The 25266-nt window shown below is 43.8% G+C and overlaps 1 protein-coding gene across 2 annotated transcripts in view; it reads right to left on the bottom strand.

The window, feature by feature from the left end:
* Positions 1 to 706: 706 nt before the first annotated feature.
* MCM3AP (minichromosome maintenance complex component 3 associated protein) overlaps positions 707 to 25266 on the bottom strand; it is a 51433-nt gene continuing 26873 nt past the window's right edge. Inside the window, exons 17-29 of one of the 2 annotated variants that reach the window (XM_028094748.2) lie at positions 21017 to 21169; positions 19777 to 19974; positions 19117 to 19185; positions 18904 to 19038; positions 16826 to 16979; positions 11003 to 11261; positions 10713 to 10810; positions 9050 to 9440; positions 7678 to 7935; positions 7177 to 7306; positions 5351 to 5554; positions 2144 to 2294; positions 707 to 997 (exon numbers count right to left, since the gene is read on the bottom strand). In XM_028094748.2, the coding sequence (XP_027950549.1) occupies positions 839 to 997; positions 2144 to 2294; positions 5351 to 5554; positions 7177 to 7306; positions 7678 to 7935; positions 9050 to 9440; positions 10713 to 10810; positions 11003 to 11261; positions 16826 to 16979; positions 18904 to 19038; positions 19117 to 19185; positions 19777 to 19974; positions 21017 to 21169 (2359 nt within the window). In that variant the 3' untranslated portion in view covers positions 707 to 838. Of the gene's footprint in view, positions 1359 to 2143; positions 2295 to 5350; positions 5555 to 7176; positions 7307 to 7677; positions 7936 to 9049; positions 9441 to 10712; positions 10811 to 11002; positions 11262 to 16825; positions 16980 to 18903; positions 19039 to 19116; positions 19186 to 19776; positions 19975 to 21016; positions 21170 to 25266 lie in introns of both variants that reach the window. The other variant, XM_028094749.2, reaches the window with a different exon arrangement.

Raw genomic sequence — 25266 nt, 5'->3', positions numbered from 1 at the left:
ACTTGGCAGCACCACCAAGCTGGCACCTGCAGGTTTTCATATCCTCTCAGCTACATCACATTCTCCCCAGCTACACCCTGCACTTCTCTCCAGGAATCCTGCTCTCTCCTCCACCTAATCCTCTTGTCTCCCCCTGCTTCCAGTGCGGGGACATGCCCCATGCACAGCCTCAGATTCCTAGGTACATATACAGTTGGCTCTCTCAGATGTGAGTGAGGTGGGCCTGGCAAGCACAGTTCCTGTGCTTTATTCGTCCCTGTATTGGTGATGTCTGGCACATCAGTGGCTGCAACTTTGCTGTGACAATGAATGACACACAGAAATGTAAGCTGCAAACTCCCTCAGAGCGTACGTTGATGGGTGACAGTCTGAGGAGATGAAACATAAGAATATCAAAGACATGCCAGGGTGGCTCAGTCGTTAAGCATCTGCCTTCGGCTCGGGTCATGATCTCGGGGTCCTGGGATCGAGCCCTGCATCGGGCTTCCTGCTCGGCGGGAGGCCTGCTTCTCCCTCTCCCACTCCCCCTGCTTGTGTTCCCTCTCTCGCTGTGTCTCTCTCTGTCAAATACATAAATAAAATCTTAAAAAAAAAAGCGAATATTGAGGAATAAATCTAATTAAATATTTAAAAAAAAAAAAAAGACTATCAAAGACACTACCCAGGAGAAAAGAGCCTTTCATTCTGAAAACTAGAAAAGGCCTCATTAGACATTCAAATGTTTATTTGCATGATTAATAATCACATTTCCAACAGTGCATCAAGCATCTGAGAATAACATTATTTTGAGTAAAAGCAAAAATCTTCTGGAGACTTTCCCTCTCTCAGGTCCAGGAGCTCAAATGTCCACCATGTCCAGCAGTGCAGAGAGATGGAGCTCAGAGGCAACTTCCTCCTCCCTTGAACTCTGCATCAGCCTTTCCAGGTGCTTCAGCCGTTCGCTCACAGATGTGCCTGCTGCCTCTGACAACTGCAGCTGCTCCCCTGTCCTTTCGTTCTATTTAAATAAAAAAGAACCTAAAAATAGTTTTGGGATATCCAGGAACCCAAATATACTCTGGCAGTAGATCTGGCTCACGTTAGAAACTTCATCTGGGGCCTACTGGGCTCAACAAGCACGCCTCTTGGCACCTATCCTACATCCTTCCGGCCTCTTCTAACGTATATGCATACAGCTGGTATCACCTGCATACAGAATGTTTCCTTCAGATTGTATCATCAGCAACTTTCAGTGTCAATTATTTTTATAAAATACCACTGTGGAGGGCTATGAGCTATTCCATCATATGACCTGTAATAACAGCCAGACTCCCATCTCTGGATATTCAGTTTCCATTTTTTATGCAGTATGATTAACACTACAGTGAACAAAAAACAAGCAAACAAACAGGAAAAAAACATTAATTTTTGTTATATATAGTAGTTTCTTTAGGGCAAAATTGTTAAGTCAAAATGTACAACTATTTTGAAGATATCTGCCAAGCTGATAAACGTAAACAGTGTGTCATCTTAATTTGCTTTTCTCCCCTATTGAAGGGCATCCTAAAGCCAGTCCAGGAGCAGACCTTCTACCTGTCCAGCATTATGTATCTATGATGAAAACTCTATTTTTGCTTCTTTTACCACTGAAGGAGGATGGTGAGGTAGAAAGACCTTACACTTTGGAGCCAGTCAAGTGTGGCTTTGAAAAGCAGCTCGGCCACAGAGCAGCTGGACACTCCTGGGTGAGCCCCTGACACCTGTGATCTTATCTTCCTCATTCACTAATTTTCCTCAGGGAAGGTTAGTCCCAGAAGGGAAGCTCGGGGTGATGCCAAGGCTTGGACATGATGTGCACAAACAGAAGCCACTGTCGTCCCCTTTGTTATTCTGCTCCTTGCCTGCACTGCATGCCGGCACAGTTATGGGTTCGGTTCAGTTCTTAAGCATGTTTTAATTCCACTCTCCCTTCATTTCACAAGTAGTAACACAGAATTAGTTGGGCCTCCATAACACTGACAGATTAAGCTTAGGAAAATATCTTATTTAACCTGATAATTTATTGGTCATCACAACACCGTAAGATGAATGGAGATGTTACTTTTCCCAGCCATTTTCTCAGTCTTGAATTCTAATTCAAATGCCAAATGTACTCTCCTCCCACCTGAGGGCTAGTAGCGGTCACTGTCTTCATCACAGGTTCAATAGTCTGAGGCAGAGACACCAGAGTCTGAGGAAGGTAGAGGGGAAGGGACGTTGAATGCGTAAACACTCCTGAGTCTGCAGACAACCACTGCTGAAGCTGATCTTCAAACCTAAAGCATTTGAGAATGAGGAAGAAAACATTTAACGATCACTTTTCTCCTGTATATATTTTTAATTTTTTTAAAGATTTTAAGTAATCTCTATAACTAACATGGGACTTTAACTTACAACCCCAAGATCAAGAGTCACATATTTCACTAACTGAGCCAGCTAAGTGCTCCTACTTCTAATTTTTTAAAGCTTTGCTTTTTACTAAGAATAGAACGAAGTTATGACATCAACTGAGGAGAACCATACTCTTAAAATTTTAATCTTCTCTTTAATTTATAAGCCCAAATTAGATTTAATGAAAAAGGTGGCATTTATTCAAAAACGGCTCTTGCATGTTACTTAATATTACTCATAATTCTCTCATTTGGTTTATTTTCTCTGGCTTATTTTGGTGTGTGTGTGTTTCTTTTTTTTTTAAGATTTTATTGATTCATTTAACAGAGAGAGAGAGCACAAGCAGGAGAATGGCAGGCAGGGCAGGCAGAGGGAGAAGCAGGATCCCCACCGAGCAGGGAGCGCAATGCGGAGCTCGATCCCAGGACTCTGGGATCGTGACCCAAGCCAAAGGCAGCCACCTAACCGACTGAGCCACCTAGGCGCCCTTATTTTGGTGTTTATAAGTAATTCTTATCTCTCTTTTCTTTTTTTAAGATTTATTTATTTATTTTAGAGAGAGAGAGCACGTAAGTGGGAGGGGCAGAGGGAGGAGAGAGAATCCCAAGGCGACTCCGCAATGAGCGCAGAGCCCAATGTGGGGCTCGGTCCCACAACCCTGAGATCATGACCCAAGCCAAAATCAAGAATCAGATGGCTAGGGGCACCTGGGTGCCTCAGTCGTTAAGTGTCTGCCTTCAGCTCAGGTCATGATCCCAGGGTCCTGGGATTGAGCCCGGCGTCGAGCTCCCTGCTCAGCGGGGAGCCTGCTTCTCCCTCTCCCACGCCCCCTGCTTGTGTTCCCTCTCTCGCTGTGTCTCTGTCAAATAAATAAATAAAATGTTAAAAAAAAAAAAAATCAGATGGCTAGCCAACTGTGCCACCCAGGCGCCCTGGTAATTCTTCTCTCTTAATGGATTATCCAAATATATGGATTGATGCTTACAGTTAAAATTAACTCAAAATAATACCCCACTGCCACCTAACACACTTCAGAGCTGTTCACTCTATACGCTAGTCTTTTCAAGAAAAACAATCTGATCAAACTGCTTAAATGATACAGACCTAGGAAAATCTACTTTGGAAATCAGGACACACTCACTCACTCTTCCAACACATATCTATCAAGCCCCCACCAAACACTAGGCACCATTCTAGGTACCAGGGATATAGCATGAAAGAAAATACACAAGGCCTGGCTGTAAGCAGCTTATACTTTAGTGAGGGAGAAAGACAGGAACACAAGGTAAGGGAAATGTGGTCTGATGGTGAGAAAGACAAAGCAGAGATACAACCCGAAGGTTCGGGGGACGGGTAAGGAGGGCCCCTCCCTGAGAAGCAGACAATTGAGCAGAGACTGGACGTTGAGTGCAAGGTGAGCCACGGGATGTCAGGAAGGTGGCTAAGGAGTTCAGGCAAAAGGAACAGCAAACACAAAGGCCTGGCTGTGTGCTGCCTGGCATGCTGAAGGAGCGGAGAGGTCAGAAAGGAAATGGGATGCAGATCATGTAAGGCCTGCCCACCTCAGAGAGATTCTGCCTTTGATTGGAGAGGAAGCCACTGGAAGGTTATGAGCAAAGGAGTAACACTTAAAAGGCTCACAATGGGTCTCTGCCAAGACTATACCACAGCCCACTGCAAAAAAATGGTCCAATTCTGAATATATTTTTAATAGAATAGGATTTATGGATGAACTGGATGTGGAGGGATAATTCCAAGACATGTGGCCAGGGCAGCTGGAAGGACAAAGCCGCATCAACTAAGAAGACCATCAAAGGAGGAGCTGATTGGAGGAAAATTGGGAATTAGATCTGGGATGTTAGCATTGAGATGGCTATCAGGCAACCTACAAATGACTAATGAAGGCTTCAAGAACCCAGCTGGATATTCAAACCTGGACTTCAGAGAACTCAGGGGTTGAGATATGAATTTGGAGTTGTCAGAATATTGATGTTATTTAAAAATTCATGAACCGGAAGCTTTCACTGGGGAGTGGGGAGGCAGATGACACAGAAGACAGGGGGGAGTGGGCAGGGGTGAGGAAGAACCAGGAGAGTCCTGGGGGGAGTGGCCAGCTGGGCAGGAAAGGGACTCAGGGCCTCCCGGGAGGCAGGAGGGAGAGGACACAGGTATGGGACACTGCTGGGGACTGGGGTTCATGGTCAGGTCAGCTTTGTGCAGGCTGCAGTGACCCTGACCAGAGCCGACATGCGGGCAGACAGGGGGTCAGGAGAGACTGAGAAAAGAGAGCCGAAGTACGGACCACACTGTTTGAGGGGTCTACAGTCAAGGGAGCAGGAACTCAGGGATGGTCCCCGGTCTGGGTGCTGGGGCGGGGGGGGGGGGGGGGCGGCGCACAACAGAGAGGGACCCTCACTGGAGTGTCCTGAGTGGGTGGGAGATGGAATCCCAGCCAAGGGGAGGGGCTGCCCTTGGTGACAAGCTAGACCCAGGGAGGCTGCTGGGGGTGGGGGCTGGGTACAGACCACCTTGTAACCTGCCTTCCTCCTAGTTCACTTAGTGAAACCATAACACGGTGGTGGGAGATACAGAGGAGGGTCTACAGTGTGGGATGATGCAACAGCGCCCTCAGGCTTGCCAAGGGCAGAGGGCTGGTGCCAGCCAGACATTCGGCACTATCCACTGAAGACACTCCAGAAGCCAGCCACACTTTCTTCCCACCAGAAAACTTAGGACTGACTCTCAATAATGAACATAAATGAAACGGATTTCAAATAAGAAACAGTTTAAGACGTACTAAGGCCCTGCCTCTGCCTTCAAAGAGCTTACACTTTGCACGTCTGACTGGCCTTTTTTAAACAAAGTCACATCACTGGGATCCTTACTAATCCAGCACGAGAAAGCCTAAAGGATACAATAAACAGAAGGGAAGGGACTTCACCTCTTGCTCTCCTCTTTCTCCAGCAGCAGACTCCGGGACAGACACTGGGCCAGGAGCTCCTGGGCAGAGGCTCCGCACATCAGATCTTGGGTGCTGGGAACCCGCCCCTCTGGGCCATGCTCCACATTCCTCTTCCCTTTCCGGTGCATGTGCAGTAATGGAGCCGGAAACTTGTTTGCAGGATGAAAAGACTTTATCCCCAAACTGTAAGTACATGTTTTGAAATGGTTATGGTCAGGAAAGAGGGAGAGGGGTTCCTCCAGTATCAGGAGTGTGGGTGTAGACACAGAGTCCCAGACCTTGCCTATTTCTGGCTTCCCTTGGGGTCAGGCTTGGGCACAGGGTCTTCTGCCTTACGGATGAGGCTTCCCTTCTCTCCTGGGCAGCTCGGTGCTCGGGCTTCTCTCCTCCGAGTCTGGTTTCCCATCCCAGGGTTACCAACAAGGTCTCTACTTTCCCCTAATACTGGCAAGGTTCTTATTTTGACATTTAGCTCTTAAATCCATGTGTAAGTAACATTCACAAACAGTGGGAAAAAGGGTATCTACTGTTTTCTCCAAACAGATGCCAACGGCTACCCTCTTCTCACTGGTCTGGCATGGTGCTTCGTCACATGTGGTTGTTTCTGGATTCCCTGATCTGATTAGTCTGCTGTAACTTTGCTGTATGTTCTGCTATCAGGCACAGAAGATCCTCCTTGTTATTTTAATTCAAAATTTTCTCAGTAACTGCTACACATTTTCTCATGCTGATGAATTTTAGAATTAACTTGTCAAGACCAGGGGTATAAATCCTTTTGGGTTTTTGATTAGAAATGCCCTGACTTTACAGTTTGAGAACTGACATCTTTATAGCACTGCATTTTCCCATCAACAAAGCTAGCCTGTCCCTCATTTATTCAGGTTTTCTTTGCACCTTCAGGGCCCCGAGAGTCCCCTTCACAGGGGTTTAATGCCTTTCCTGGGTCAGTTTATGTCCATATGTTAAGGGTTTGTTGCTGCTGTGAATGACAATTTTTGTACGCTGCAGGCCCATCTGTCTGATCACCTTGCTGAACTCTGAAGGACGTTAACTTCTAAGGACATAACTGTTGATTTTCCTGAACTGAGTTTTACTGTGTGGAAATGGCAGCAGTTCCTCCTACCTTTTAATATTTACACCATCTTATCTGTGTCCCTGAACTGGGCAGCATTTCCAGGACAACAGTGAACCTGTGACATCAGGGGCAGCTCAGGCTGGTTCTGACGTGTTTCTAATGTCTTAGCAAGAAGGATTTTTTTTTTTTTTTTTTTTGGTAGTTTTATGGCAGAAAGCCTTATCAGGCTAAGGAATTTTTTTACCCAAGTTTGATAAGAAATTTATTAGGAATGAGTATAAACTGGGGTGGAAGGGTATAAACTTTAAGAAAAGCATTTAAATAACTTACTGAAATGATCAGTTTTTATGCTATGATAGCGAATTACATGAGTCGATTTCTGTTGACATGATTTATCCTGGAATAAAGCCTATTGTGAATTTTTTTATGTACTAAAAGATTATATGTGCTAATACATTTTATTCAGTACTTTTAAACCAGGTTCTTAAGTCAGATGAGATGTCAGCTTTCTTTTGTCTACAGCTTCCTGGCTATGTTATGAGTTCAGGGTCAGGTCTGTCTGATAAATAACATGCTTGCATGAGAATGATCTGTTCGAGTACTTGTCATAATATACAGTGGGCTAGAATCTGTGTGTAGAACATTCATGTTCCATGTACTTTGGAGGAGAATAAGCCAGTTTGCTCTGCTGGTTGTCAGGACAGAAATATACAATGGACACAGATCTCACCGCTCCTGACTCAGATGTAGCTCCTTATGTGTCTGCGTTCTGGCTTGTTCCCATGACAAAGGAACATCATATTTTTTCAAATGGTTTTTAAAAAAATATACACATATCTGACCATCTTCACTCAGAGCCTCTGAAAAAAAAAATACAAAAAACAAATGAGAAAAGAACATCAAAAGAGCAACAAGTGACTGCTTGAAATCTGCTTAAATACACCGATTTAAGGACAAGCCCTACTGATTAAAGTCACACAATTATGTTACTCCCACGCCCCAAATATGCCCCAACGTCCATGGGTCATTTAAGGTTCAGACAGGCTCATGTCTAGACTGTGGCATGGCCAGTATAACTACCCAGAGTCACCAAAATCTAACTTAGAGCCAGCCTAGGGGCCCATTTCAGGGAGGTAGGTCTAGGTTCTCCTGGAACATTCCTAGCTCCTCCCAATGTTTACAGTAACCTGGAAGTCAATGAGGTGACCCCACAGCACCGAGTACTAACTACCTGATGTGACGGGAAGCCTGGGGGGCGTCCAGTCCCTCAGCTTGTGGTTGATGCACAAAGCAATGACATCGTCCCATGGGATCTCAGCAACTGAGGGCCCTGTCCCCTGGCCCAGGGAATGGCTTTTGCTCTTCCACCTGCGGTAGGTTCTGCAGAGCAGGTTTTCCACCTGGGACTGGAGAACAGGCTGCGTCTGGCGAGAGCTGGGGATCTGGGAGGCATACTGGATGACCATGGAGCACACAGGAAGCCAGGGCGCTGGAGAGAAAGCACCTCCTCAGTTACAAGGTTTGGCCAAAGCATGGGCATATACTACACAAAATGTTCTCACTCTACATTTTCTTAGAAAAAGACAGCTGTGTATTTGAGAAGTTTGCTTTTGAATTTGAAAATAACAAAACCACAGCTGCTGAGGGAGGGAAGAACATCTCCTTCCCTATGTCCCAGTAAGAGGTGCAGTCACCCTGGACAAAATACACAACAAAGAGTCCACCCTAGAGGCTCTGACTATCCAGGCCTGTGGTTGCACCAGAAATCTGTATTTTAAGCAGCAACCAGGTGGCTCTGGTGCAGGAAGTCTGGGCTTCTCTTGGGGAACCCTGCACTAGCTCACAGCACAGAGGATTTATGCTGCGTGATCTCCTTCCCTTTGGGTTTCTTCAGTAACAAGCATCTGTTGGACCTACTGAAGACCACACCCCGAAGTTTAGAAGGGCACCTGAGGACTCTGTTCCACAAGGCCCAAAGGAGAGTGGTCCTGCCACATAAGTAGCAAACAGCCTCATTCCCTCCTACCAGTGTCAACAAGGGAAGGGACAACCTCCCTGCCCAGCCCAGGGGACCTATAAAGTCTCATCAGAACAGCCTCACCTGGACACAACCAGAGTCACAGAACAGAGGCTTCTTTGACAAAGAAGAAACACTGGTGTTAAAGCAGCACTGAGTGGCATGGCCCCAGCACAGCCAGCAGCATGGGCAGGGCTACCTGGTCCCCATGCTCTTTGCCCCCACACCCTGTGGCAAAGGCAGGACAGAACCTGCTGTCAATTCAAAAACCACAGGTCTTGGGTTAAGTATTCCTCCCGACATCACTCACCACCTTCTTCCCTGGGCTGTGCAGACACCCACAGACTGCTCTATTGGTGGTAAAGAGCCAACAGCACCCCCATACAGAGAGCCCCAGCCCTGTCGGACTCCTGAACCAAAAGGCAGGTGTGCAAGCAGGTACGGTGTGGGAACAGGGTAGGAGGATATACAAACCTCACGCTAGTGCCCAAAACTTGCCAGACTGTCAGTACAGTAAGAAAGAAAACAGGAGGCTTGGCTGTCCCACATTCCTCCCCAGCCAGGACCCCTCAGCATGAGCACGCACCCCCCGGGGGTGGAAGGTCCATCTGTGGAAGCTGGAAGCTGAGCACAGCCTGCCTCAGCCAGGCCAGGTGCTCCGGGGCGTTCCAATGAAGGTGAGGAAGGAGCCGGCTGCCCCCTGCCTCAGCAAACTCAGTGACAGGCCAGGACAGGTCGCACAGCTGTTCAGAGGCCACCAGGGAGGCCAGGAAGTGCAGCACACTGTTGAACAGCTCGATGATGGCTCCGGGCTCCTGTGAAGCCAGGCCGCCCTGCCGCCTCTCTCTTCTGTCATGGAAAAACCGGCCACTAAACTCACGACCAACCCCATCTTCCACATACTGAACGAGGGTCTGGCAGCAAAGGTCAAGGGAACAGGGGCAGTGGGAGACCAGCCACTGCACGGCCTGTGAAACCTGAGACACAAAGACAGGCAGAAGAGACTGGGTTAAACAATTCACCCTGTTTTTCAGAAAGAGCTTCCTGAAGGTGCTCCTCCCACAGCAGGTGCCACAGCAGGTGCCACAGCAGCACCAGCTTGTCAACCACACCAGGAAGCAGGCAGAAACTTCCACTGTCATTGAGTTCGGCCTCCTCTGCCTCCCAGAGAGGGGCTCCAGGTCCCATCCTACCCCAGGAATACAGCCTGCAGAATCACCCCTGAAAGTGCTCTGGCCCGAGGGAAACCAGTCCCGAACATCATCTTCACCATGCACAGAAAGGGAAGCCATGTCTCCCCACGCTTAGGCCTAACGTCTCACCGCACACCCACGTGCTCTCACACCCTTATATCTTCCTTCCTGCAGTTACTTTCACTGTAATTCCCAGCACTTCTTTCCCTAAATGGAACTGTTAAAACAAAACCTCTAAAAAAAATTTACATAAACAATTTAATTGGTTGTAGACAGCAAGACTGTGGGGCAGATTTTATCTTTTATTCTGATTTCTGCTTATATTTTTTGAAAGCTGCCTGACAAAACATAAAGTTAAAAACCCAAGCAGTGATATGTGGAATTTAAGAAACAAAACAGAAGATCATAAGAGAAGAGAGGAAAAACCAAAACAAGATGAAATCAGAGAGGGAGACAAACCATAAGACACTCTTAAGCATAGGAAACAAATGGGGGTTGTTGGGAGGGGGAGGGTGGGGGGAAGTGGGGAGTAACTGGGTGATGGACATTAAGGAGGGCATGTGATGTAATGTGCACCAGGTATTATATAAGACTGATGAATCACTGACAACCTACTCAGAAACCAATAATATAATATATGTTCATTGAATTTACATAAAAATAATTTTTTTAAAAATCCAAGCAGTAATATACACTACACTTGCTTTTTTTATTATGTTATGTTAATCACCATACATTACCTCATTAGTTTTTGATGCAGTGATCCATGATTCATTGTTTGCATATAGCACCCAGTGCTCCACGCAGGGCGTGCCCTCCGTAATACCCATCACCGGGCTAACCCATCCCCCCACCCCCCTCCCCTCAGTTTGTTTCTCAGGGTCCATAGTCTCTCATGGTTCATCTCCCCCCTCCAATTTCCCCCCTTCATTTTTCCCTTCCTGCTATCTTCTTCTTTTGTTAACATATTATGTATTATTTGTACATTTATTAAGACAGAACAAAAGGGGACAACTGAAGTGTCTTATTGGGCCTTTAAAAATGATGAAGACTTACCTTAGTTGTACCCTGTAAATCATTAATGGAATCAGGGATCTCAATAATGGTATAATCTGAAATCAGCTTAGCCGAAACCAAATCCTGCAGCATCAGACCTTTGACAGAAACAAATGGAGGTCACCTGTCTCCTGCTCTCGGTGTGCAGACAGACTAACACATCTCACTGCCCTGCCCCTAGTCGCCACTGCCCCTTGACCCCCACACCACACTGCCAACACTTCCTCAGACCGGGGGCTCAACCCATTTATTAAACATGCAGGTTCATCGACGAAAGTGCCTTCACAAACCATCTTCCACTTCCTTCTCCACGGCACCCCCTCCTGGGCTGGGCACAAGGACCACAAGCGGAAGCGCAGGCTGGAAGGGCTTGGCCTGAAGGAGCTGCTTGGTCTGCAGCAGCGCAGACAGCCAGTACACGTCCTCCTCCGCCGTGTCCCCGCTCTCCACTTTGGGGGGAAGCAGCAGCATGAGCCCGCTGGCTCCCAGGAGCTCCTTCTGTGTCTCCACGGCATCAAGGGCGCAGCTGCTAAGGGCACCGTGAGCCACCTGGAACAACAACGAGACCATCAGGACGGACACACCAGGGGACAAATCAGCAGAGACTGTGAGCCCCAGAGCAGTGCAACCAAACGCTCACTGCTCTCTGGGCTGCCCTTCCTCCATGAGACCGTAAATTAGTGCAAGAAATAGCCAGGTCAACAGATAATTCAGCCTCTGGCTAGAACTGTGTTTGGAGATGTTACTTTAATCTGAACAGTTACCCTTAAACAGGTATAAAAACGGGTAAGCCCAGAAAACAAACAAACAAACCAGGTACGCCCATAACAACAGAAGGGGGTAAAGTCAAACCAGCAGCAGCCAAGGGATTCTGATCAGTTTCTAGAAAGCATCATGCAGATAGGAACAACCACTGGATTAAGAAAGCAGAGGAAGCTAGTCCTGAAGGGCTAGAGATACTGGTATGGAAGGAACCAGACGAGATGAGCCTGCACAAGCCCTAAGCACTCAGACCCAGTGGCACCAAGAGCCAGAGGTGAGGTTCAGGACCACATGGACAAGTCACACACACCTACAGGTCATCCACCCACCTGCAGGCGGCCTCTAAGTGCATCCTGCCCCCTGGGCAGGCATCCTATCCTGAGAGGAGGCAGGCATAGTAGAGGGGACTTAGCACTGGCCTCTCCCTACTTGTCCCAAGAGGAAAAGACAAGATGAATCCTTTCCAAAGAAACCAAACAATGCAAGAAAGAGATAAACAGGTCCTGACATTTGGGGGTATCCCCCAAAAAAGGTGGGCTCGCTATTCAGTTACCCTCTACCCTCCCCAAACACAGAGCTTATGACCAGCCTTTTAGGGCCCATTCAGGTATGGGCAGCCTCAGATAAGGTGTCTGAGAGCCTCCAACACAAAAGGGAGACTAGAATAACAGAGAAAAGGAAATCCAAAGGAAACCGATAGCGCATGGGACACAAGAAAACTCAGACCTCAAAAACCCTAATTTCCTCTGATGATGCATCCAAAAATAGTCACAAGATGACATGATAAAGTCAAATAAGGGTAAGAACAAGGAAATGAAATTGTATATATAGAATAAAAAACTCAACAGAACATGTGGAATATAAAGTCAATGAATCTCACAGAGCACACTATTTAAAAACAAGACAGAAAATAGAGTAGAAAGGATAAGAAGTTCAGAGGATTAATTGATGAGATCCAACACCTGTTTCGTAGGAGTTCAAGAGAGAACAGAAAAAAAGAAAACAGGTGGCCCTGAGATGCAAGAACATCCCACAAATGGAACAGTTGGCTCCAGCCCACAAGGACCTGCCAAGCCCAGCACAGTGAGCACAGGAAGTCAGCACCAGGCATACCCAAGTGGACTTTCAGAACCCCAGGGGCAGAGAGCAAGCTTCTAGAGAAAAACAATACCAGGCCACAGAGAAAAGAACAGGAATGGCCTTAGACATCCCAACAGCAACTCTGGATGGCAGGTGACCATGGAGCAAAAGTGGAAGGAAAAACCTTTCAACTCACACTGCTACAAACCTCGATAAACCATAAAGCAAATATGAGGGTAAACACATGTTCAGAGAGTCAAGGAATAAGAAAATTCTATTCCCACAGATCCTTTCTTTGGAAGAAACTGGAACATGCACCCCACCAAACAGGAAACTAAACCAAGAAAAAACATAGCTGCTGCTGTCAATGGCAGGACCAAATAAGCACTTGGTAGGAGGCAGGTGTGGTCCTAAGAACACTACAGGTATAACTCACTTCACCCTCAAGGGCACCGGTGTGCGGTGCCACCATGTGGTAGCTGTGTGGCCTCAGGCAATTTATTCTAACTTCTCAGAGCCTCAGTTTGTTCTTAGGTAAAAGAGGGATCATAAGATCTCACTCACATGTTGAATTTACAAGACAAAACAAACGAGCAAAGAAAAAAAAAAGAGACAAAGAGACAAACCAAGAAACAGACTTAACCACAGAGAACAAACTGATAGTCACCAGAGGAGAGATGGGTGAAATAGGTGATGGGGGTTAAGGAGTGCAACTGTCATGATGAAATAAATACATAAATAACATAACATAAAATAAAATAGATAAAAGCCAGCAGGAGCAGGAAAGGGGAGAATGACAGTCATAATTTGGATTATCAACCAAGGAGGAGGAGTGCTTAACACTCCCCCCAACACACACACACACAGCTTCCTTTTCCCACTGGGACATTCGCTCCTGAGAACGGGGATCTGTGTTGCTTTCTGCTATATCCCCAGCACCTGGAATAATGCTTGAGACACAGAAGTCACTCAATAAACACTTGTGAAATGCATACCTGAGTGAATGGATGAGGAATGCAGTGTGCCTTCTGAAGGAGAGAGGCTTTCTCTCCAAGAGGTATAAGCCAGTCCGAGATTAATTAAAAACCGAAACAAAACAAAGGAAGCAAAAATTGGGGAAGGGGAGGAAATGAACAAAATGAAAATCAGGAAAGCTCAGAGAGCAGAGACCCTGTTGGTGTCATACAAATAAACAATATAAAATATTAAAAAAAAAAAAAAGAGGGCTCCTAAGAGTACTCCCACACAAGTAACTTGCCCGAGGTCAAAGTCAGCAGGGGAGGGTATGGAGACCAGAGCGGCAACCTGGGTGGATGAATGAGTGTGAATTAAGAAGTTGTGAGAGACAGAGGAAGAAGTTGGCTTAAGATGGGACAGCAGACATTGTGCCTGAGATGCATGGACTTCAAGGGAGCCCAGCTAGAACTCCCAGGCCAGCTGCAAATTTGACCATGACTTTATCCGAAGATCTGCACTAAAAGCAGTGACATCAGGGGCACTGCTGGTGCAGTGGGACACAAGGTCAGCCCAGAGGGGAGCAAGAGGGTGGCACTTCCTCCAAGGTGAAGGGGTAAGGTGAAGGGACAGAGTGTCTGGAAACCTCTACTAACATGTATACAGCCAACATGGTGGCATATTTGGGTAAAAAATAATGAAAGATACAGAGAAAACTACACTAAGTGAGAAAATAAGGCAACTATTAATTGCAAAAAAAGAAAAAAGAAATGTAGTCACAGAACACTTGCTGGTTCTGGGGCAAATAGCAGTCACACAGCCATCAGAATGTGACCCCACTCACTGAGGTAAGATAAAGTGATGATGTAGCCACCCTGGGAACTGGGCAAGGCTGGGTAGGACCATGATATGAGTTCCCTCCTCACCTAGCATGGGCTGCAGCCATGAAGACACTCCCACAATCCCACCTTCTAGTGCCCATGCCCTTGCACAATCCCCTGCCCTGACTCGCTTTTAACAGACAGAATCAGACAAACGTGACGGGATGTCACTTCTATAATTAGGTTACAGAGAGACTCTGCCATCTTGCCAAGCTGATGTTACAAGCTGCCTTATGGAGAGGTCCCAGCCACAGCCTGCAAGGAAGTGAATCCTGCCAACAACCATGAGAGTGAGCTTTGAAGTGGATCTTCCCTCAGTCAAGCTTTCAGATGAGACCAGAGCTTTGGCTTCCATCTTGATTTCCACCTTGTGAGAAACCCTGAGCTAGAGGACCCAACTAAACCACAACCTGCACTTCTGACCCACAGAACTATGAGATAATAAATGTTTGCTATTTTAAGCTGCTAAGTTTGGGGGTAATTTGTTGTACAGCAAAAGATATATTTTAATGGGAAGTCAGTGAAGAACATCTAAAGTAGATAAAAGTTGAGAAAGAGCAACATAAGCATGTGATTTGCAAACACAACAGAAATCAAGCCCTAGGAATAGGGGCTAGGAGAGGGGCAAGGGCTGCTATGTCTCATTATAAATTATGAGATGTTATCTGACTTTTTAACTACATGCAAGTACTGCTTTGATTAAAAGACTTAAGAATAAAGGCAAGAGGAACAACAAATTGTCCAACTGGTGAAATCTGACTTTATGATCATAGGAAAAAAGGGAAGAACATGAACCAAGACATGACTGTTACCCCTAAATGGTGAGAGAATAAATGGCTCTTATTATCTTTATGCTTCCTCTATATTTCCTTATATTTCTAAACTTCATACATGTATTACTTTTACATTTAGAAAATGAAATAAATAGTATTAAAATGGAAAAACACAGGCACCTGGCTGGTTCAGTCAGAAGAGCATGGGACTCTTGATCTCAGGGTCATGAGTTCAAGCCTCACACTGGGTGCAGAGTTTACAATCAATCAATCAATCAATAAAATGGAAAAATAAAATAAAAACCCTATAACCAAACTACAATTTGAAGAAGTTCCAATTTGAAGAGGGAACATGGACTAGAGTATCACTTGCAGATGAGCAGAGTGTGGCACAAAGGTGACCTTCTTAGGAAGAGGAGAGGTCTGGGCACAGTAGGCCACGTCAGGACATACGGGAGAGAGTGGATTCTCGCTGAGCCCCCATCTGAGCATGCAGCCCAGCTGGCCCTCATGAGGCCTTGGAGCACAGTCATGACCACATTACAGAAGGCACCACGATGAGGCTCAAAGAGCTGCCAGAGCAGTAGCGATCAACCCCAGAAGCCCACACTTTCTGCCCTGCACTGTTATATTCCAAGCAAATAAAATACCTATCTGGGTTTATCTGAACACATACACTAATACCACTAATACCTACAATTTATTTATGTAGGCTTAAAGCTAATGAGGAAACAGGTTCTCATTAAACAAGAATCTCTCAGGTGATGGCTGCCAGAGGGGAGGGAGTGGAGGCTGGGCAAAATGGAGGAGAGTGGGAGTTACGAGTTTCCAGTCATGGAATGACTGATCAGGGGGATAAAGGGTACAGTATAGGGAACACAGTCAATGCTCATGTAATAGTGTTGTGTGGTGACAATAAATATACTGCGGTGAGCACACTGTAACGTAGAGACTTATGGAATCGTTATGCTGTACACCTGAAATTAATGTTAACCTTGTATATCAACTCTACTTCAATAAAAACAAAATAAAATTTAAAAAAAAATCTCTCAGGGCATCTGTACTATACAAACCCCTATAAAGAACAAAAATTAGAACTTATAATCAAAACCTGAGACAACCTGAACATAAAACAAAACGAACTGACCTGAAATGCCCAATACTGAACTTCTATGGTAGCTGGGACCAAGTTTAGTGAAAACTGCATAGGATTAAAACCATAAAACTGATGTATCAGGAAGCTATTATAATAAAGATGTCAGCTACTGGCAAACCACATGACATAACAGGCACTGCATTTTTGTGAAATACTCTCCTATCCCTCTTGGGTTAATTACCAGAGGCCCATGGAGTTCAGCGCTCCTGAATTATGTGAATCTATGCAGGATGGTTCTGAGTTTTCACCAAGTTCTCAAAGAGATCTGTGACCTGAAATAACTGGTTAAGACTCACTGCACTCCTGAGAATCTAGCTTGGTATGTCACACCAAGAGGGTGATCCATGGGATGCCATGAGGACACAAGGAGGAACAGACATGACACAAGCTTCTGAGCCTCCTACACGCCTTCAAAACCACTTCAAGGCACTTATAGGATTCCAATTATGTCTGGGAATGAGTGAAATAAGAAAATCACAGAAGTAAATACACGTGATTCTCACCCACCTTTATACACACATTGACAGCAACAGTCTGATCCCCTTTGCTGCTGAGTGCGTGAAATAGAGCGAGCGTCTGAATGCCCCCAGCTTCACTGCTTATGTCGCCCACCGAGCCATCACCTCCCATGAACTTGACTTGTAACCAGTTTGCTAAAATTCTGTGAATAAAAGAAAATAACACTTCAAAAAGAGTCTAAATCTAAATGTAAACTATAAAGATTTTTAGGAAAAGTAAGGAAGAGAAATACCATAGAGATGTAGGTTCACAGACATCAACTCTTACTGTAAAGTTGAGCTGAACAAAATAGGCTGTGATTTTAAACTGGAGCTAGGAACTCTACAGGGGCAACAGAAGAGGGCACTCATGAACCTGGTCTATTGCAGTGTGATTTAAAATTCTGAAGCACTAAGAAGACTGTGACCAATAGAAAAGGTCCTTAAGAGTTTGAAATACAGGTGACCCTTGAACAACATAGGTTTGAACTGTGTGGGTCCAGTTATACGCAGATGTTTTTTAATAATGACAGTACAGTACTATAAATGTATTTTCCTTATGACTTTAAACATTTTCTTAACATTTTCTCTAGCTTTATTATAAGAATATAGTATATAAGAGATACACAAAATAGATGTTGACTGTTTAATGTTAGGCTTCTGGTCAACAGCAAGCTATCAGTAGTTAAGTTCCAGAAGAGTTAAAAGTTATATTCAGATTTCCAACTGTGCAGGGGGCACTGACCTCCCTAAAGGCCGTGTTATTTAAGGATCAACTATACACATGTTTTACAGAATCAGATTTCATGCCTGAGCTCTTAAGAATATTGTGATGTGTACTTCTTAGTGAATAAACTTATTAGCGAATCAGAAGACAGCTGTTCTGTTCTAAGAAATGAATCATCATTTAAACACCACAGCTCTCTTCTTTGCTTAGCTGTGTTACAAGCTTTATGACTTTTTCCTTAGCTTGCATGTGTTTCAATAGTATCTGCTAAAAAACGAACGTATTCAGAGAATTTAGTAACCCTCAAACACTGCTAACAGGAATGGAAAATGGTGCAGCCACTGTGGAAAACAGTTTGGGAATTCTTCAAAGACTTTCAAACATAAGGTTACCTCACAACCTAGCAATTCCACTCCTAAGTATACAACAAACAGAACTGCAAACATCTGTGCACACAAACACGTATGTACAGAATGTTCATGAATATACATGACTGTTCACAGAATTATTCATAATAACCAAAGGGTGGAAACCACCCAAATTCCCATCAACTGATGAGCAGATAAATAAAATGTGTTATATTCATACAATGGAATATTATTCAGCCACAAAAAAAATGAAAGACTGATATCTGCTGCAAGATAAAACCCAGAAAACATGACGGCTGAGTGAAAGGTGCCAGTCATAAGCCTACAGAGAGTAGGACTCCATTCATATAGGATGTCTAGAATAGGAAAACGCAGAGAAGACAGGAAACATATTAGTGGTTTCCAGGAGCTAACAACAGGGAGGAACGATGAGTAACTGCTAATGGATATGGGATTTCTTTGTAGGTAAAAAATGTTCTGGAATTAATGGTGATAGCTGTACCACTCTGTAAATATTAAAAACCAGTGAAACAGAAACTTTAAAGGGGTGAAATTTATAACATGTGAATTACATGTCAATAAAATTGTTAAAAAAGAAAAGTAACATGCTCTGCTTTAAAGTGACGTCTGGAAGCAGTTTGGTTACAGGAAATAATGCCATGTCAATTTCTTGGCTTTTTTTAAAAAATGCCGGTTTTTTCCTTAAAAAAAAAAAAAAGGAACTATAGCAAACACAGTCAACTGTCTTCCCCAAGAACCTACAATGAAGCAAGCTCTAATCAATATACTTCAGCATAGCTTTAAATGAGGATCAACTCTTAAAATGCTTTTGGGCCCAGTTTACAGAGTAAAAATTTAAATAATCTAAAGTATCAACTTCAAATCACAAAACAGACTACAAGTCCCTCACGCCTGATGCTCTCGGAGAAGTCGCTCCGCCTCCTGAAGTCACCTTCTCAACCTCAAAGCCCAGAGAGGGAAACACTTCCTGACCTGCCCGGACTCCCTGGGGACTGCTCTTCTCCATCAGGCAACACCAGCACCAGTTTCCAAAACACACGCTCCCGCCTCCCAGGGAGGTGCTTGGCCACAAGGGATGGCAGGTCCAGGGGCACCCATGCCGCATCACTGGAAGGGACAGAGCACAGAGGTAAGGCAGTGCACAAGCCCAGGCAGGAGAAGCCCGCACGCGGGGGTATAACAGACCTCAGCAGTTGCTTGTAAAAGTGCTGAACCTTCATCTGGTGCGCCGTCTTATTTCTGAGCCACCTTAACCTACAAAGAAAGGAGAAGGACACTGTGCCTGCCCGTGCAAGGAGCTTGATAAATTACTTACTGATGTTCTGAGTGGAAAGTAACTGGTTAGCAGTGTCTCCTGATGGGGAATGCTTAGGAGACCAAGAAAACCGTTGCTGATAAAGAAACCAATTAGTCAAAGGACTTGTTCATTCCACAAATATCAAGCACTTATCTACTGTCCCTAGTGCCAGCCATGGGAGATGAACAGTATACAGACAAAAATTCTGCCCTCCAGAACACATTCATGGAGACAGAAGAACCTCCACCAACAAGAACGGACATGGTATATCCACAGAGGCCAGAAGAGAACAGGTGATTCTCAGTAAGAGTCAATTACCGGGCCCTGATGTCTGAAGTGGAAAAGGCACATGAAACCAAAGCATGTAGAATATGTCATACGTCCAGAACTGGAGGGGAAGACCACCTTCAGGAACACAAGCCTGCATGTATCTTCTCTTTCTCTGATTCCACCCATCTTCCCTCCAAGGGCACACATTAATCCATGCTCTCTATAAAGCCAGGTGGGGCAGGGGGGCACTAGGCAGCCATGGCAGGCTGAGTGCTCACCTGGTGCAGGAGATGCCCACTTTACCCGCATGGCCCAGGTCCAGAAGGCCCTTGGCCAAGTTCTCCTCAGCAATGGGGCACTCTGCACTGGGCACCAATGCCCTCAGCCGGTCGTTCATATCCACACAGCAGGGTGCTGCAGGGAAGGCCCGCATCTGGCGCCTCAGTTTCTTCCGGGCTGCGACGGCTTCCCTCCACCTGGAAGATACACCACCATATCATCACTGGATATTCTAAAGCTCACTACAGGGACAAAGGCAAAAACACAGTACAGTGCTACAACACACGGAAGCACATTTTCTGGCAATGTTTAGGTCTTTTTCAGCAACAGTCCTCAAACAGAAATGAATCAGAATTAAAATTAATACTCAGGCACAGGAAAGGCATGATAGCAGATGAGGAGTGAACAACAAAACTAGTGAACTTAAATTAAGCACTAAAGCTGAAAAATCTTTGGAAGCCAATCTGGCAATATGGATACAAATAAAGATACGTATATACTTTGACCCAGGAAATACCACTGATGGGAATTTATCTCCACGTATGTGTGCACCTCTGTGAAATGTTTGTACAAGGACAGTCACTGCAGTACTCTTTGTCATGGCTAAAAAGAAAAGCCACGTGAAAGTCCATCAACTGAGAACCAGGTAGGTCATTTATGGTGCCCCGACACCTGGAAGAGTCCAATATGCTGTTGTGGTTAGGGCTCCACCTGACCTCAAATGGAGTAAAGAAAGGTTAGCCCAGAGTAGAGAACATGCTGTCATCTGTCCTAACAACCACAAAAAAGGGCAGAAGGCTTCTGGATGGGTACTCAGCAGCTGCTTCTGAGGATCATTTTCCTTCTTTTCTTTAGGGTTATACTACTAAGTATAAATCTAAAACAATCTACTTTGAATATACACTGTATATTGTACACATTTCCCTAAGAATTGCTTTTTCACTATAAACTGTTTTAGAATTTCATCCATCTGGGTGCATACAGCTAGAATTTCTTTGGCTTATTCACGGCCATCTCTCTGTGTTGAGAGGAGTGGGTGAATGAAAGAAAGCAACCTATAAATACTTGTCGAAATACAGAACAGCTCCCAGGCTGATTCCTTACTCATCCCCTTAGCATCGACCCTTTAGGAAGGAACATGTTTCACACGTGTATATAATTGACTATTTCTGAAAGTATAATCTTGTCAAAGGCTCTCCCCATGTGCACCCATTTCATCTGTAAGGACGTAGGACTCACCGCTGGAGATACTTGCAGAAGCACTGAAGTTCCTGGAGGGTCTCCTTTGCAGTCTGGAAGATTTCTTCCCTGAGAAACAAGTCCACCAGTTGGGCACAGACATCCTCACAGCAACGGGCCATGCGGACCCTCTGGTCTGTCTCCACTGCACTCCTACAGAAGAGAGCAATCAGGGTAGGGACACTGCACCCAGGGCCCACACACACCGAGGGCTTGCCCTATAAAATGGCAAGACCCACATCCTTACTACTGAAATGTAATTATGTCTCTGCCACAAGAGAAACTCTCTCTCTGTCAAACAAATAAAATCTTTAAAAAAAAAAGAGAGAAGCTTTAAGATTTTCATTTTACTTAATGTACAGACACCTGGAAAGATAGAGAAAAAAAGAAAAGTGGTACAGATCATAGGTCCAACAGAGCCCTTGCAAAGTCAATAAGTAAACCTTTATCTTAATAGTTACAAAATTTAATTTTTAAGTGACCAGTAAGACAACTACAACACCTTCTCGTCAGCTATAGCTGATGTTTGCAATTAGAAGTGACTAAAGTACATGACAGCCAGCGGCCAAGACTGGCAGCCCATGTTTCACATGGCAGTGGCCCTCAGATAAACCAATATCTAAAAGAAGATTTTTATGACAAAATTCTGTCAACCAAGGGAACACAGAAAATGTTATCAAATACATTTAGTCACAAAATCAAAGCAGCTTAAACAAGCAAGACGTGTTTCCAGTAGCCAGCCTCTGTGGCAGGTGGAGACAGGCCTGGTGCTGAGCTGAAGCCCAGGTCTCCTGGGACTATGGGAAAATGTATCAGCAAGTCCTAGCTCTTACATATTTCCTAACACTCCTTCCTAGGATTAAGGATAGGCATCGGTCCATCACTTATGAGGTCTCATGCTTACAGTAAATAGGGAAATAGACTCCCATTTATTAAAGATAGAAAGAAACATTATTTAAAACAAAACACTTCAGGGGCGCCTGGGGGGTTCAGTCGTTAAGCGTCTGCCTTCAGCTCAGGTCATGGTCCCAGGGTCCTGGGATCGAGCCCCGCATCGGGCTCCCTGCTCAGCGGGAAGCCTGCTTCTCCCTCTCCCACTCCCCCTGCTTGTGTTCCCTCTCTCGCTGTGTCTCTCTCTGTCAAATAAATGAATAAAACGTGTAAAAAAATAATAATAATAAAAAAAATAAAAACACTTCAGCCTCCTGGCTATGTCCTCCATCTGCACTGGGACCTGTGCTCTATACTAATATAGCTCATCACTTTCAAGGCTACCTCAGGGGAGCTTAAGCGCAAAGACAGATTTCCCTGCACACTGAACTTCTTTCTACCCTGAAGCTTGGAGGTAAAATCAATAAAGTTCTTAAGCGACCAGCAACTTTATACAGACTACTGTACACATAAAATGTTATATATGAGCCTCGTAGTAACCACAAATCAAAAACCTGTAATAGAGGGGCGCCTGGGTGGCTCAGTCAGTTAAGCATCTGCCTTCGGCTCAGGTCATGATCCCGGCCGGGGTCCTGGTATCAAGCCCCACATAGGCTCCTTGCTCAGTGGGGAGCCTGCTTCTCCCTCTCCCTCTCCCCTTCCCCCTGCCATTCCCCCTGCATGTGTTTGCTCACTCTCTCTGTCAAATAAATCATAAATCTTTAAAAAATAAAACCTATAATAGATACACAAAAAATAAAGAGAAAGGAATCCAAGCATATTATTAATGAAAGCCATCAAACCACAAGTGAAGAGAGAAGGAACAGAGAACTATAAAAAAAAAAAACACAACAGAATGCAATTAACAAAATGGCAATAAGTACATACCTACCTATCAATAATTACTTTACAAGTAAATGCTCTAATCAAAAGACACAGGGTGATTGAATGGATTAAAAAAACAAGATCCATCTACATGCTGCCTACAAGAGACTCACTTCAGACCTAAAGACATATAGACTGAAAGTGAAGGGGTGGAAAACATACACTACGCAAACAGAAGTGGGAAAAAAAGCCAAGGCAGCAATACTTATATCAAACAAAGAGACTTTAAAACAAAGACCATAGTAAGAGACAAAAAAGTGCAGTACATAACGAAAGAGGGAACAATCCAAGAAGAGGACAGAACAATTGTAAATATGCATATACCCAACATGGGAGCACCTAAATACATAAAGCAAATATTAACAGACAGAAAAGGAAAAATTCACAGTAATACAGTAATGACAGAGGACTTTAAAATCACATTTACATCAACGGATAGGTCAGACAGAAAATCAACAAGGAATCAGTGACTTTGAACAAGACATGAGACCAGTTAGACCTAACAGATATATATGGAACATGCCATCCAAAAACAGAATACACATTCTTTAAGTGCACAGAAAACATTCTCCAGGATAGATCACTTGTTAGGCCACAGAACAAGTCTCAATAAACTTAAGAAGACTGAAATCATATCAAGCATCTCTTCTAAACACAACAGTATGAAACTAAAAATCAGAAATAAGAAAAAATCTGGAAAGAACATAAACAAATGGGGGCTAAACAACAGGCTACTAAACAATAAATGGGTCAACCAAGAAATCAAAGAAGTTTAAAAAGTACATGGAGACAAATGGAAAACACAATAGTCCAAAATCTTTGAGATGCAGCTGTTCCAAGAGGCAAGTTTATAGTGATACAGGCCTACCTCAAGAAATAAGAAAAATCTCATATAAACAACCTAACCTAAAGGAGCTAGGGGGAAAAAAGAACAAACAAAACCCAAAGCTTGTAGAAGGAAAGAAGTAATAAAGCTTAGAGCAGAAATAAATGAAACTGAGAGTACACAAAATAGAAAAGATCAATAAAACCAAGAGCTGGTTCTTTAAAAAGATAAAATTGATAACCCTTTAGGCCAGACTCATCAAGAAAAAGAGAGGACTCAAATAAATAAAATCAGAAACGAAAGAAGAGACATAACAACTCACACCACAGAAATACAAAGGTTATAAGAAAATACTATGATAAATGATATGCCAACAAACTGGACAACCTAGAAGAAGTAGATAAATTCCTAGAAACATACAATCTTCTAAAACTCAATCAGGATGAAATAGAAAATTTGAATAACTACTAGTAATGAAATGGGATCAGTAATAAAAAAAAAACTCCCAACAAACAAAAGTCCAAGACTAGATGGCTTCAAAGGTAAATTCTATCAAAAATGTCAATAAAGGTTAATACCTATCATTCTCAAATTATTCCAAAAAATAGAAGAGAAAGGAAAACAGTCTATAAATGTAGAAACATTCATTCTACAAAGCCAGCATTACCCTGATACAAAAACAATGACACTACAAAAAAAGAAAAATATCCCTGATGAACACAGATGCAAAAATCCTCAACAAAATATTAGCAGACTGAATTCAACAATACATTAAAAAAATAATTCACCACAATCAATTGGAATTTATTCCAGGGATGCAAAGGTGGTTCAATATTTGCAAATCAATATGACACAGCACATTAACAAAAGAAAGGATAAAAACCATATGATCATCTCAACAGATGCAGAAAAAGCATTTGACAAAATACAACACCCATTCATGATAAAAACCCTCAACAAAGTATGTTTAAAGGGAACACATTTCAACATAATAAAGGCCATATATGAAAAACCCACAGAAACATCATACTCAATGGTGAAAATGAGAGCTTTTCCTCTAAGATCAATAACAAGTCAGGGATGCCACTCTCACCATTTTTTTCCAACACAGCCCTGGAAGTCCCAGCCACAGCAATGAGACAAGAAAAAGAAATAAAGACATCCAAATTGGTAAAAAAATAAGTAAAACTGTCACTATTTGCAGATGACGTGATACTACATATAGAAAATCCTAAAAACTCCACCAAAAAACTATCAGAACTGATAAATGAATTCAATAAAGTTTCAGGATATAAAATTAATACACAGAAATTTGCTGCACTTCTATACACTAATAACAAAGTAGCAGGAGAAATTAAGAAAACAATCCCATTTACAGTTGCACCAAAAAAAAAAAAAAAATACCTAGGAATAAATTTAATCAAGGAGGTAAAAGACCTATACTCTAAACACTACAAAACACTGATTAAAGAAACTGAAGATAACACAAACAGAAAGGTATTTCACGCTCATGCGTTGAAATAATTAATACTGTTAAAATGTCCATACCACCCAAAGCAATCTACAGATTCAATACACTCCCTATCAAAATACCAATAGCATTTTTCAC

Source organism: Eumetopias jubatus, unplaced genomic scaffold (genome assembly GCF_037043125.1).
Source record: "Eumetopias jubatus isolate StellerSeaLion01/CBP00866 unplaced genomic scaffold, mEumJub1_p1.0 scaffold_1, whole genome shotgun sequence".
Classification (NCBI taxonomy): Eukaryota; Metazoa; Chordata; class Mammalia; order Carnivora; family Otariidae; genus Eumetopias; species Eumetopias jubatus.
Note: the sequence above shows the minus strand (reverse complement) of the source record. Positions and strands in the feature narration are given on the sequence as shown.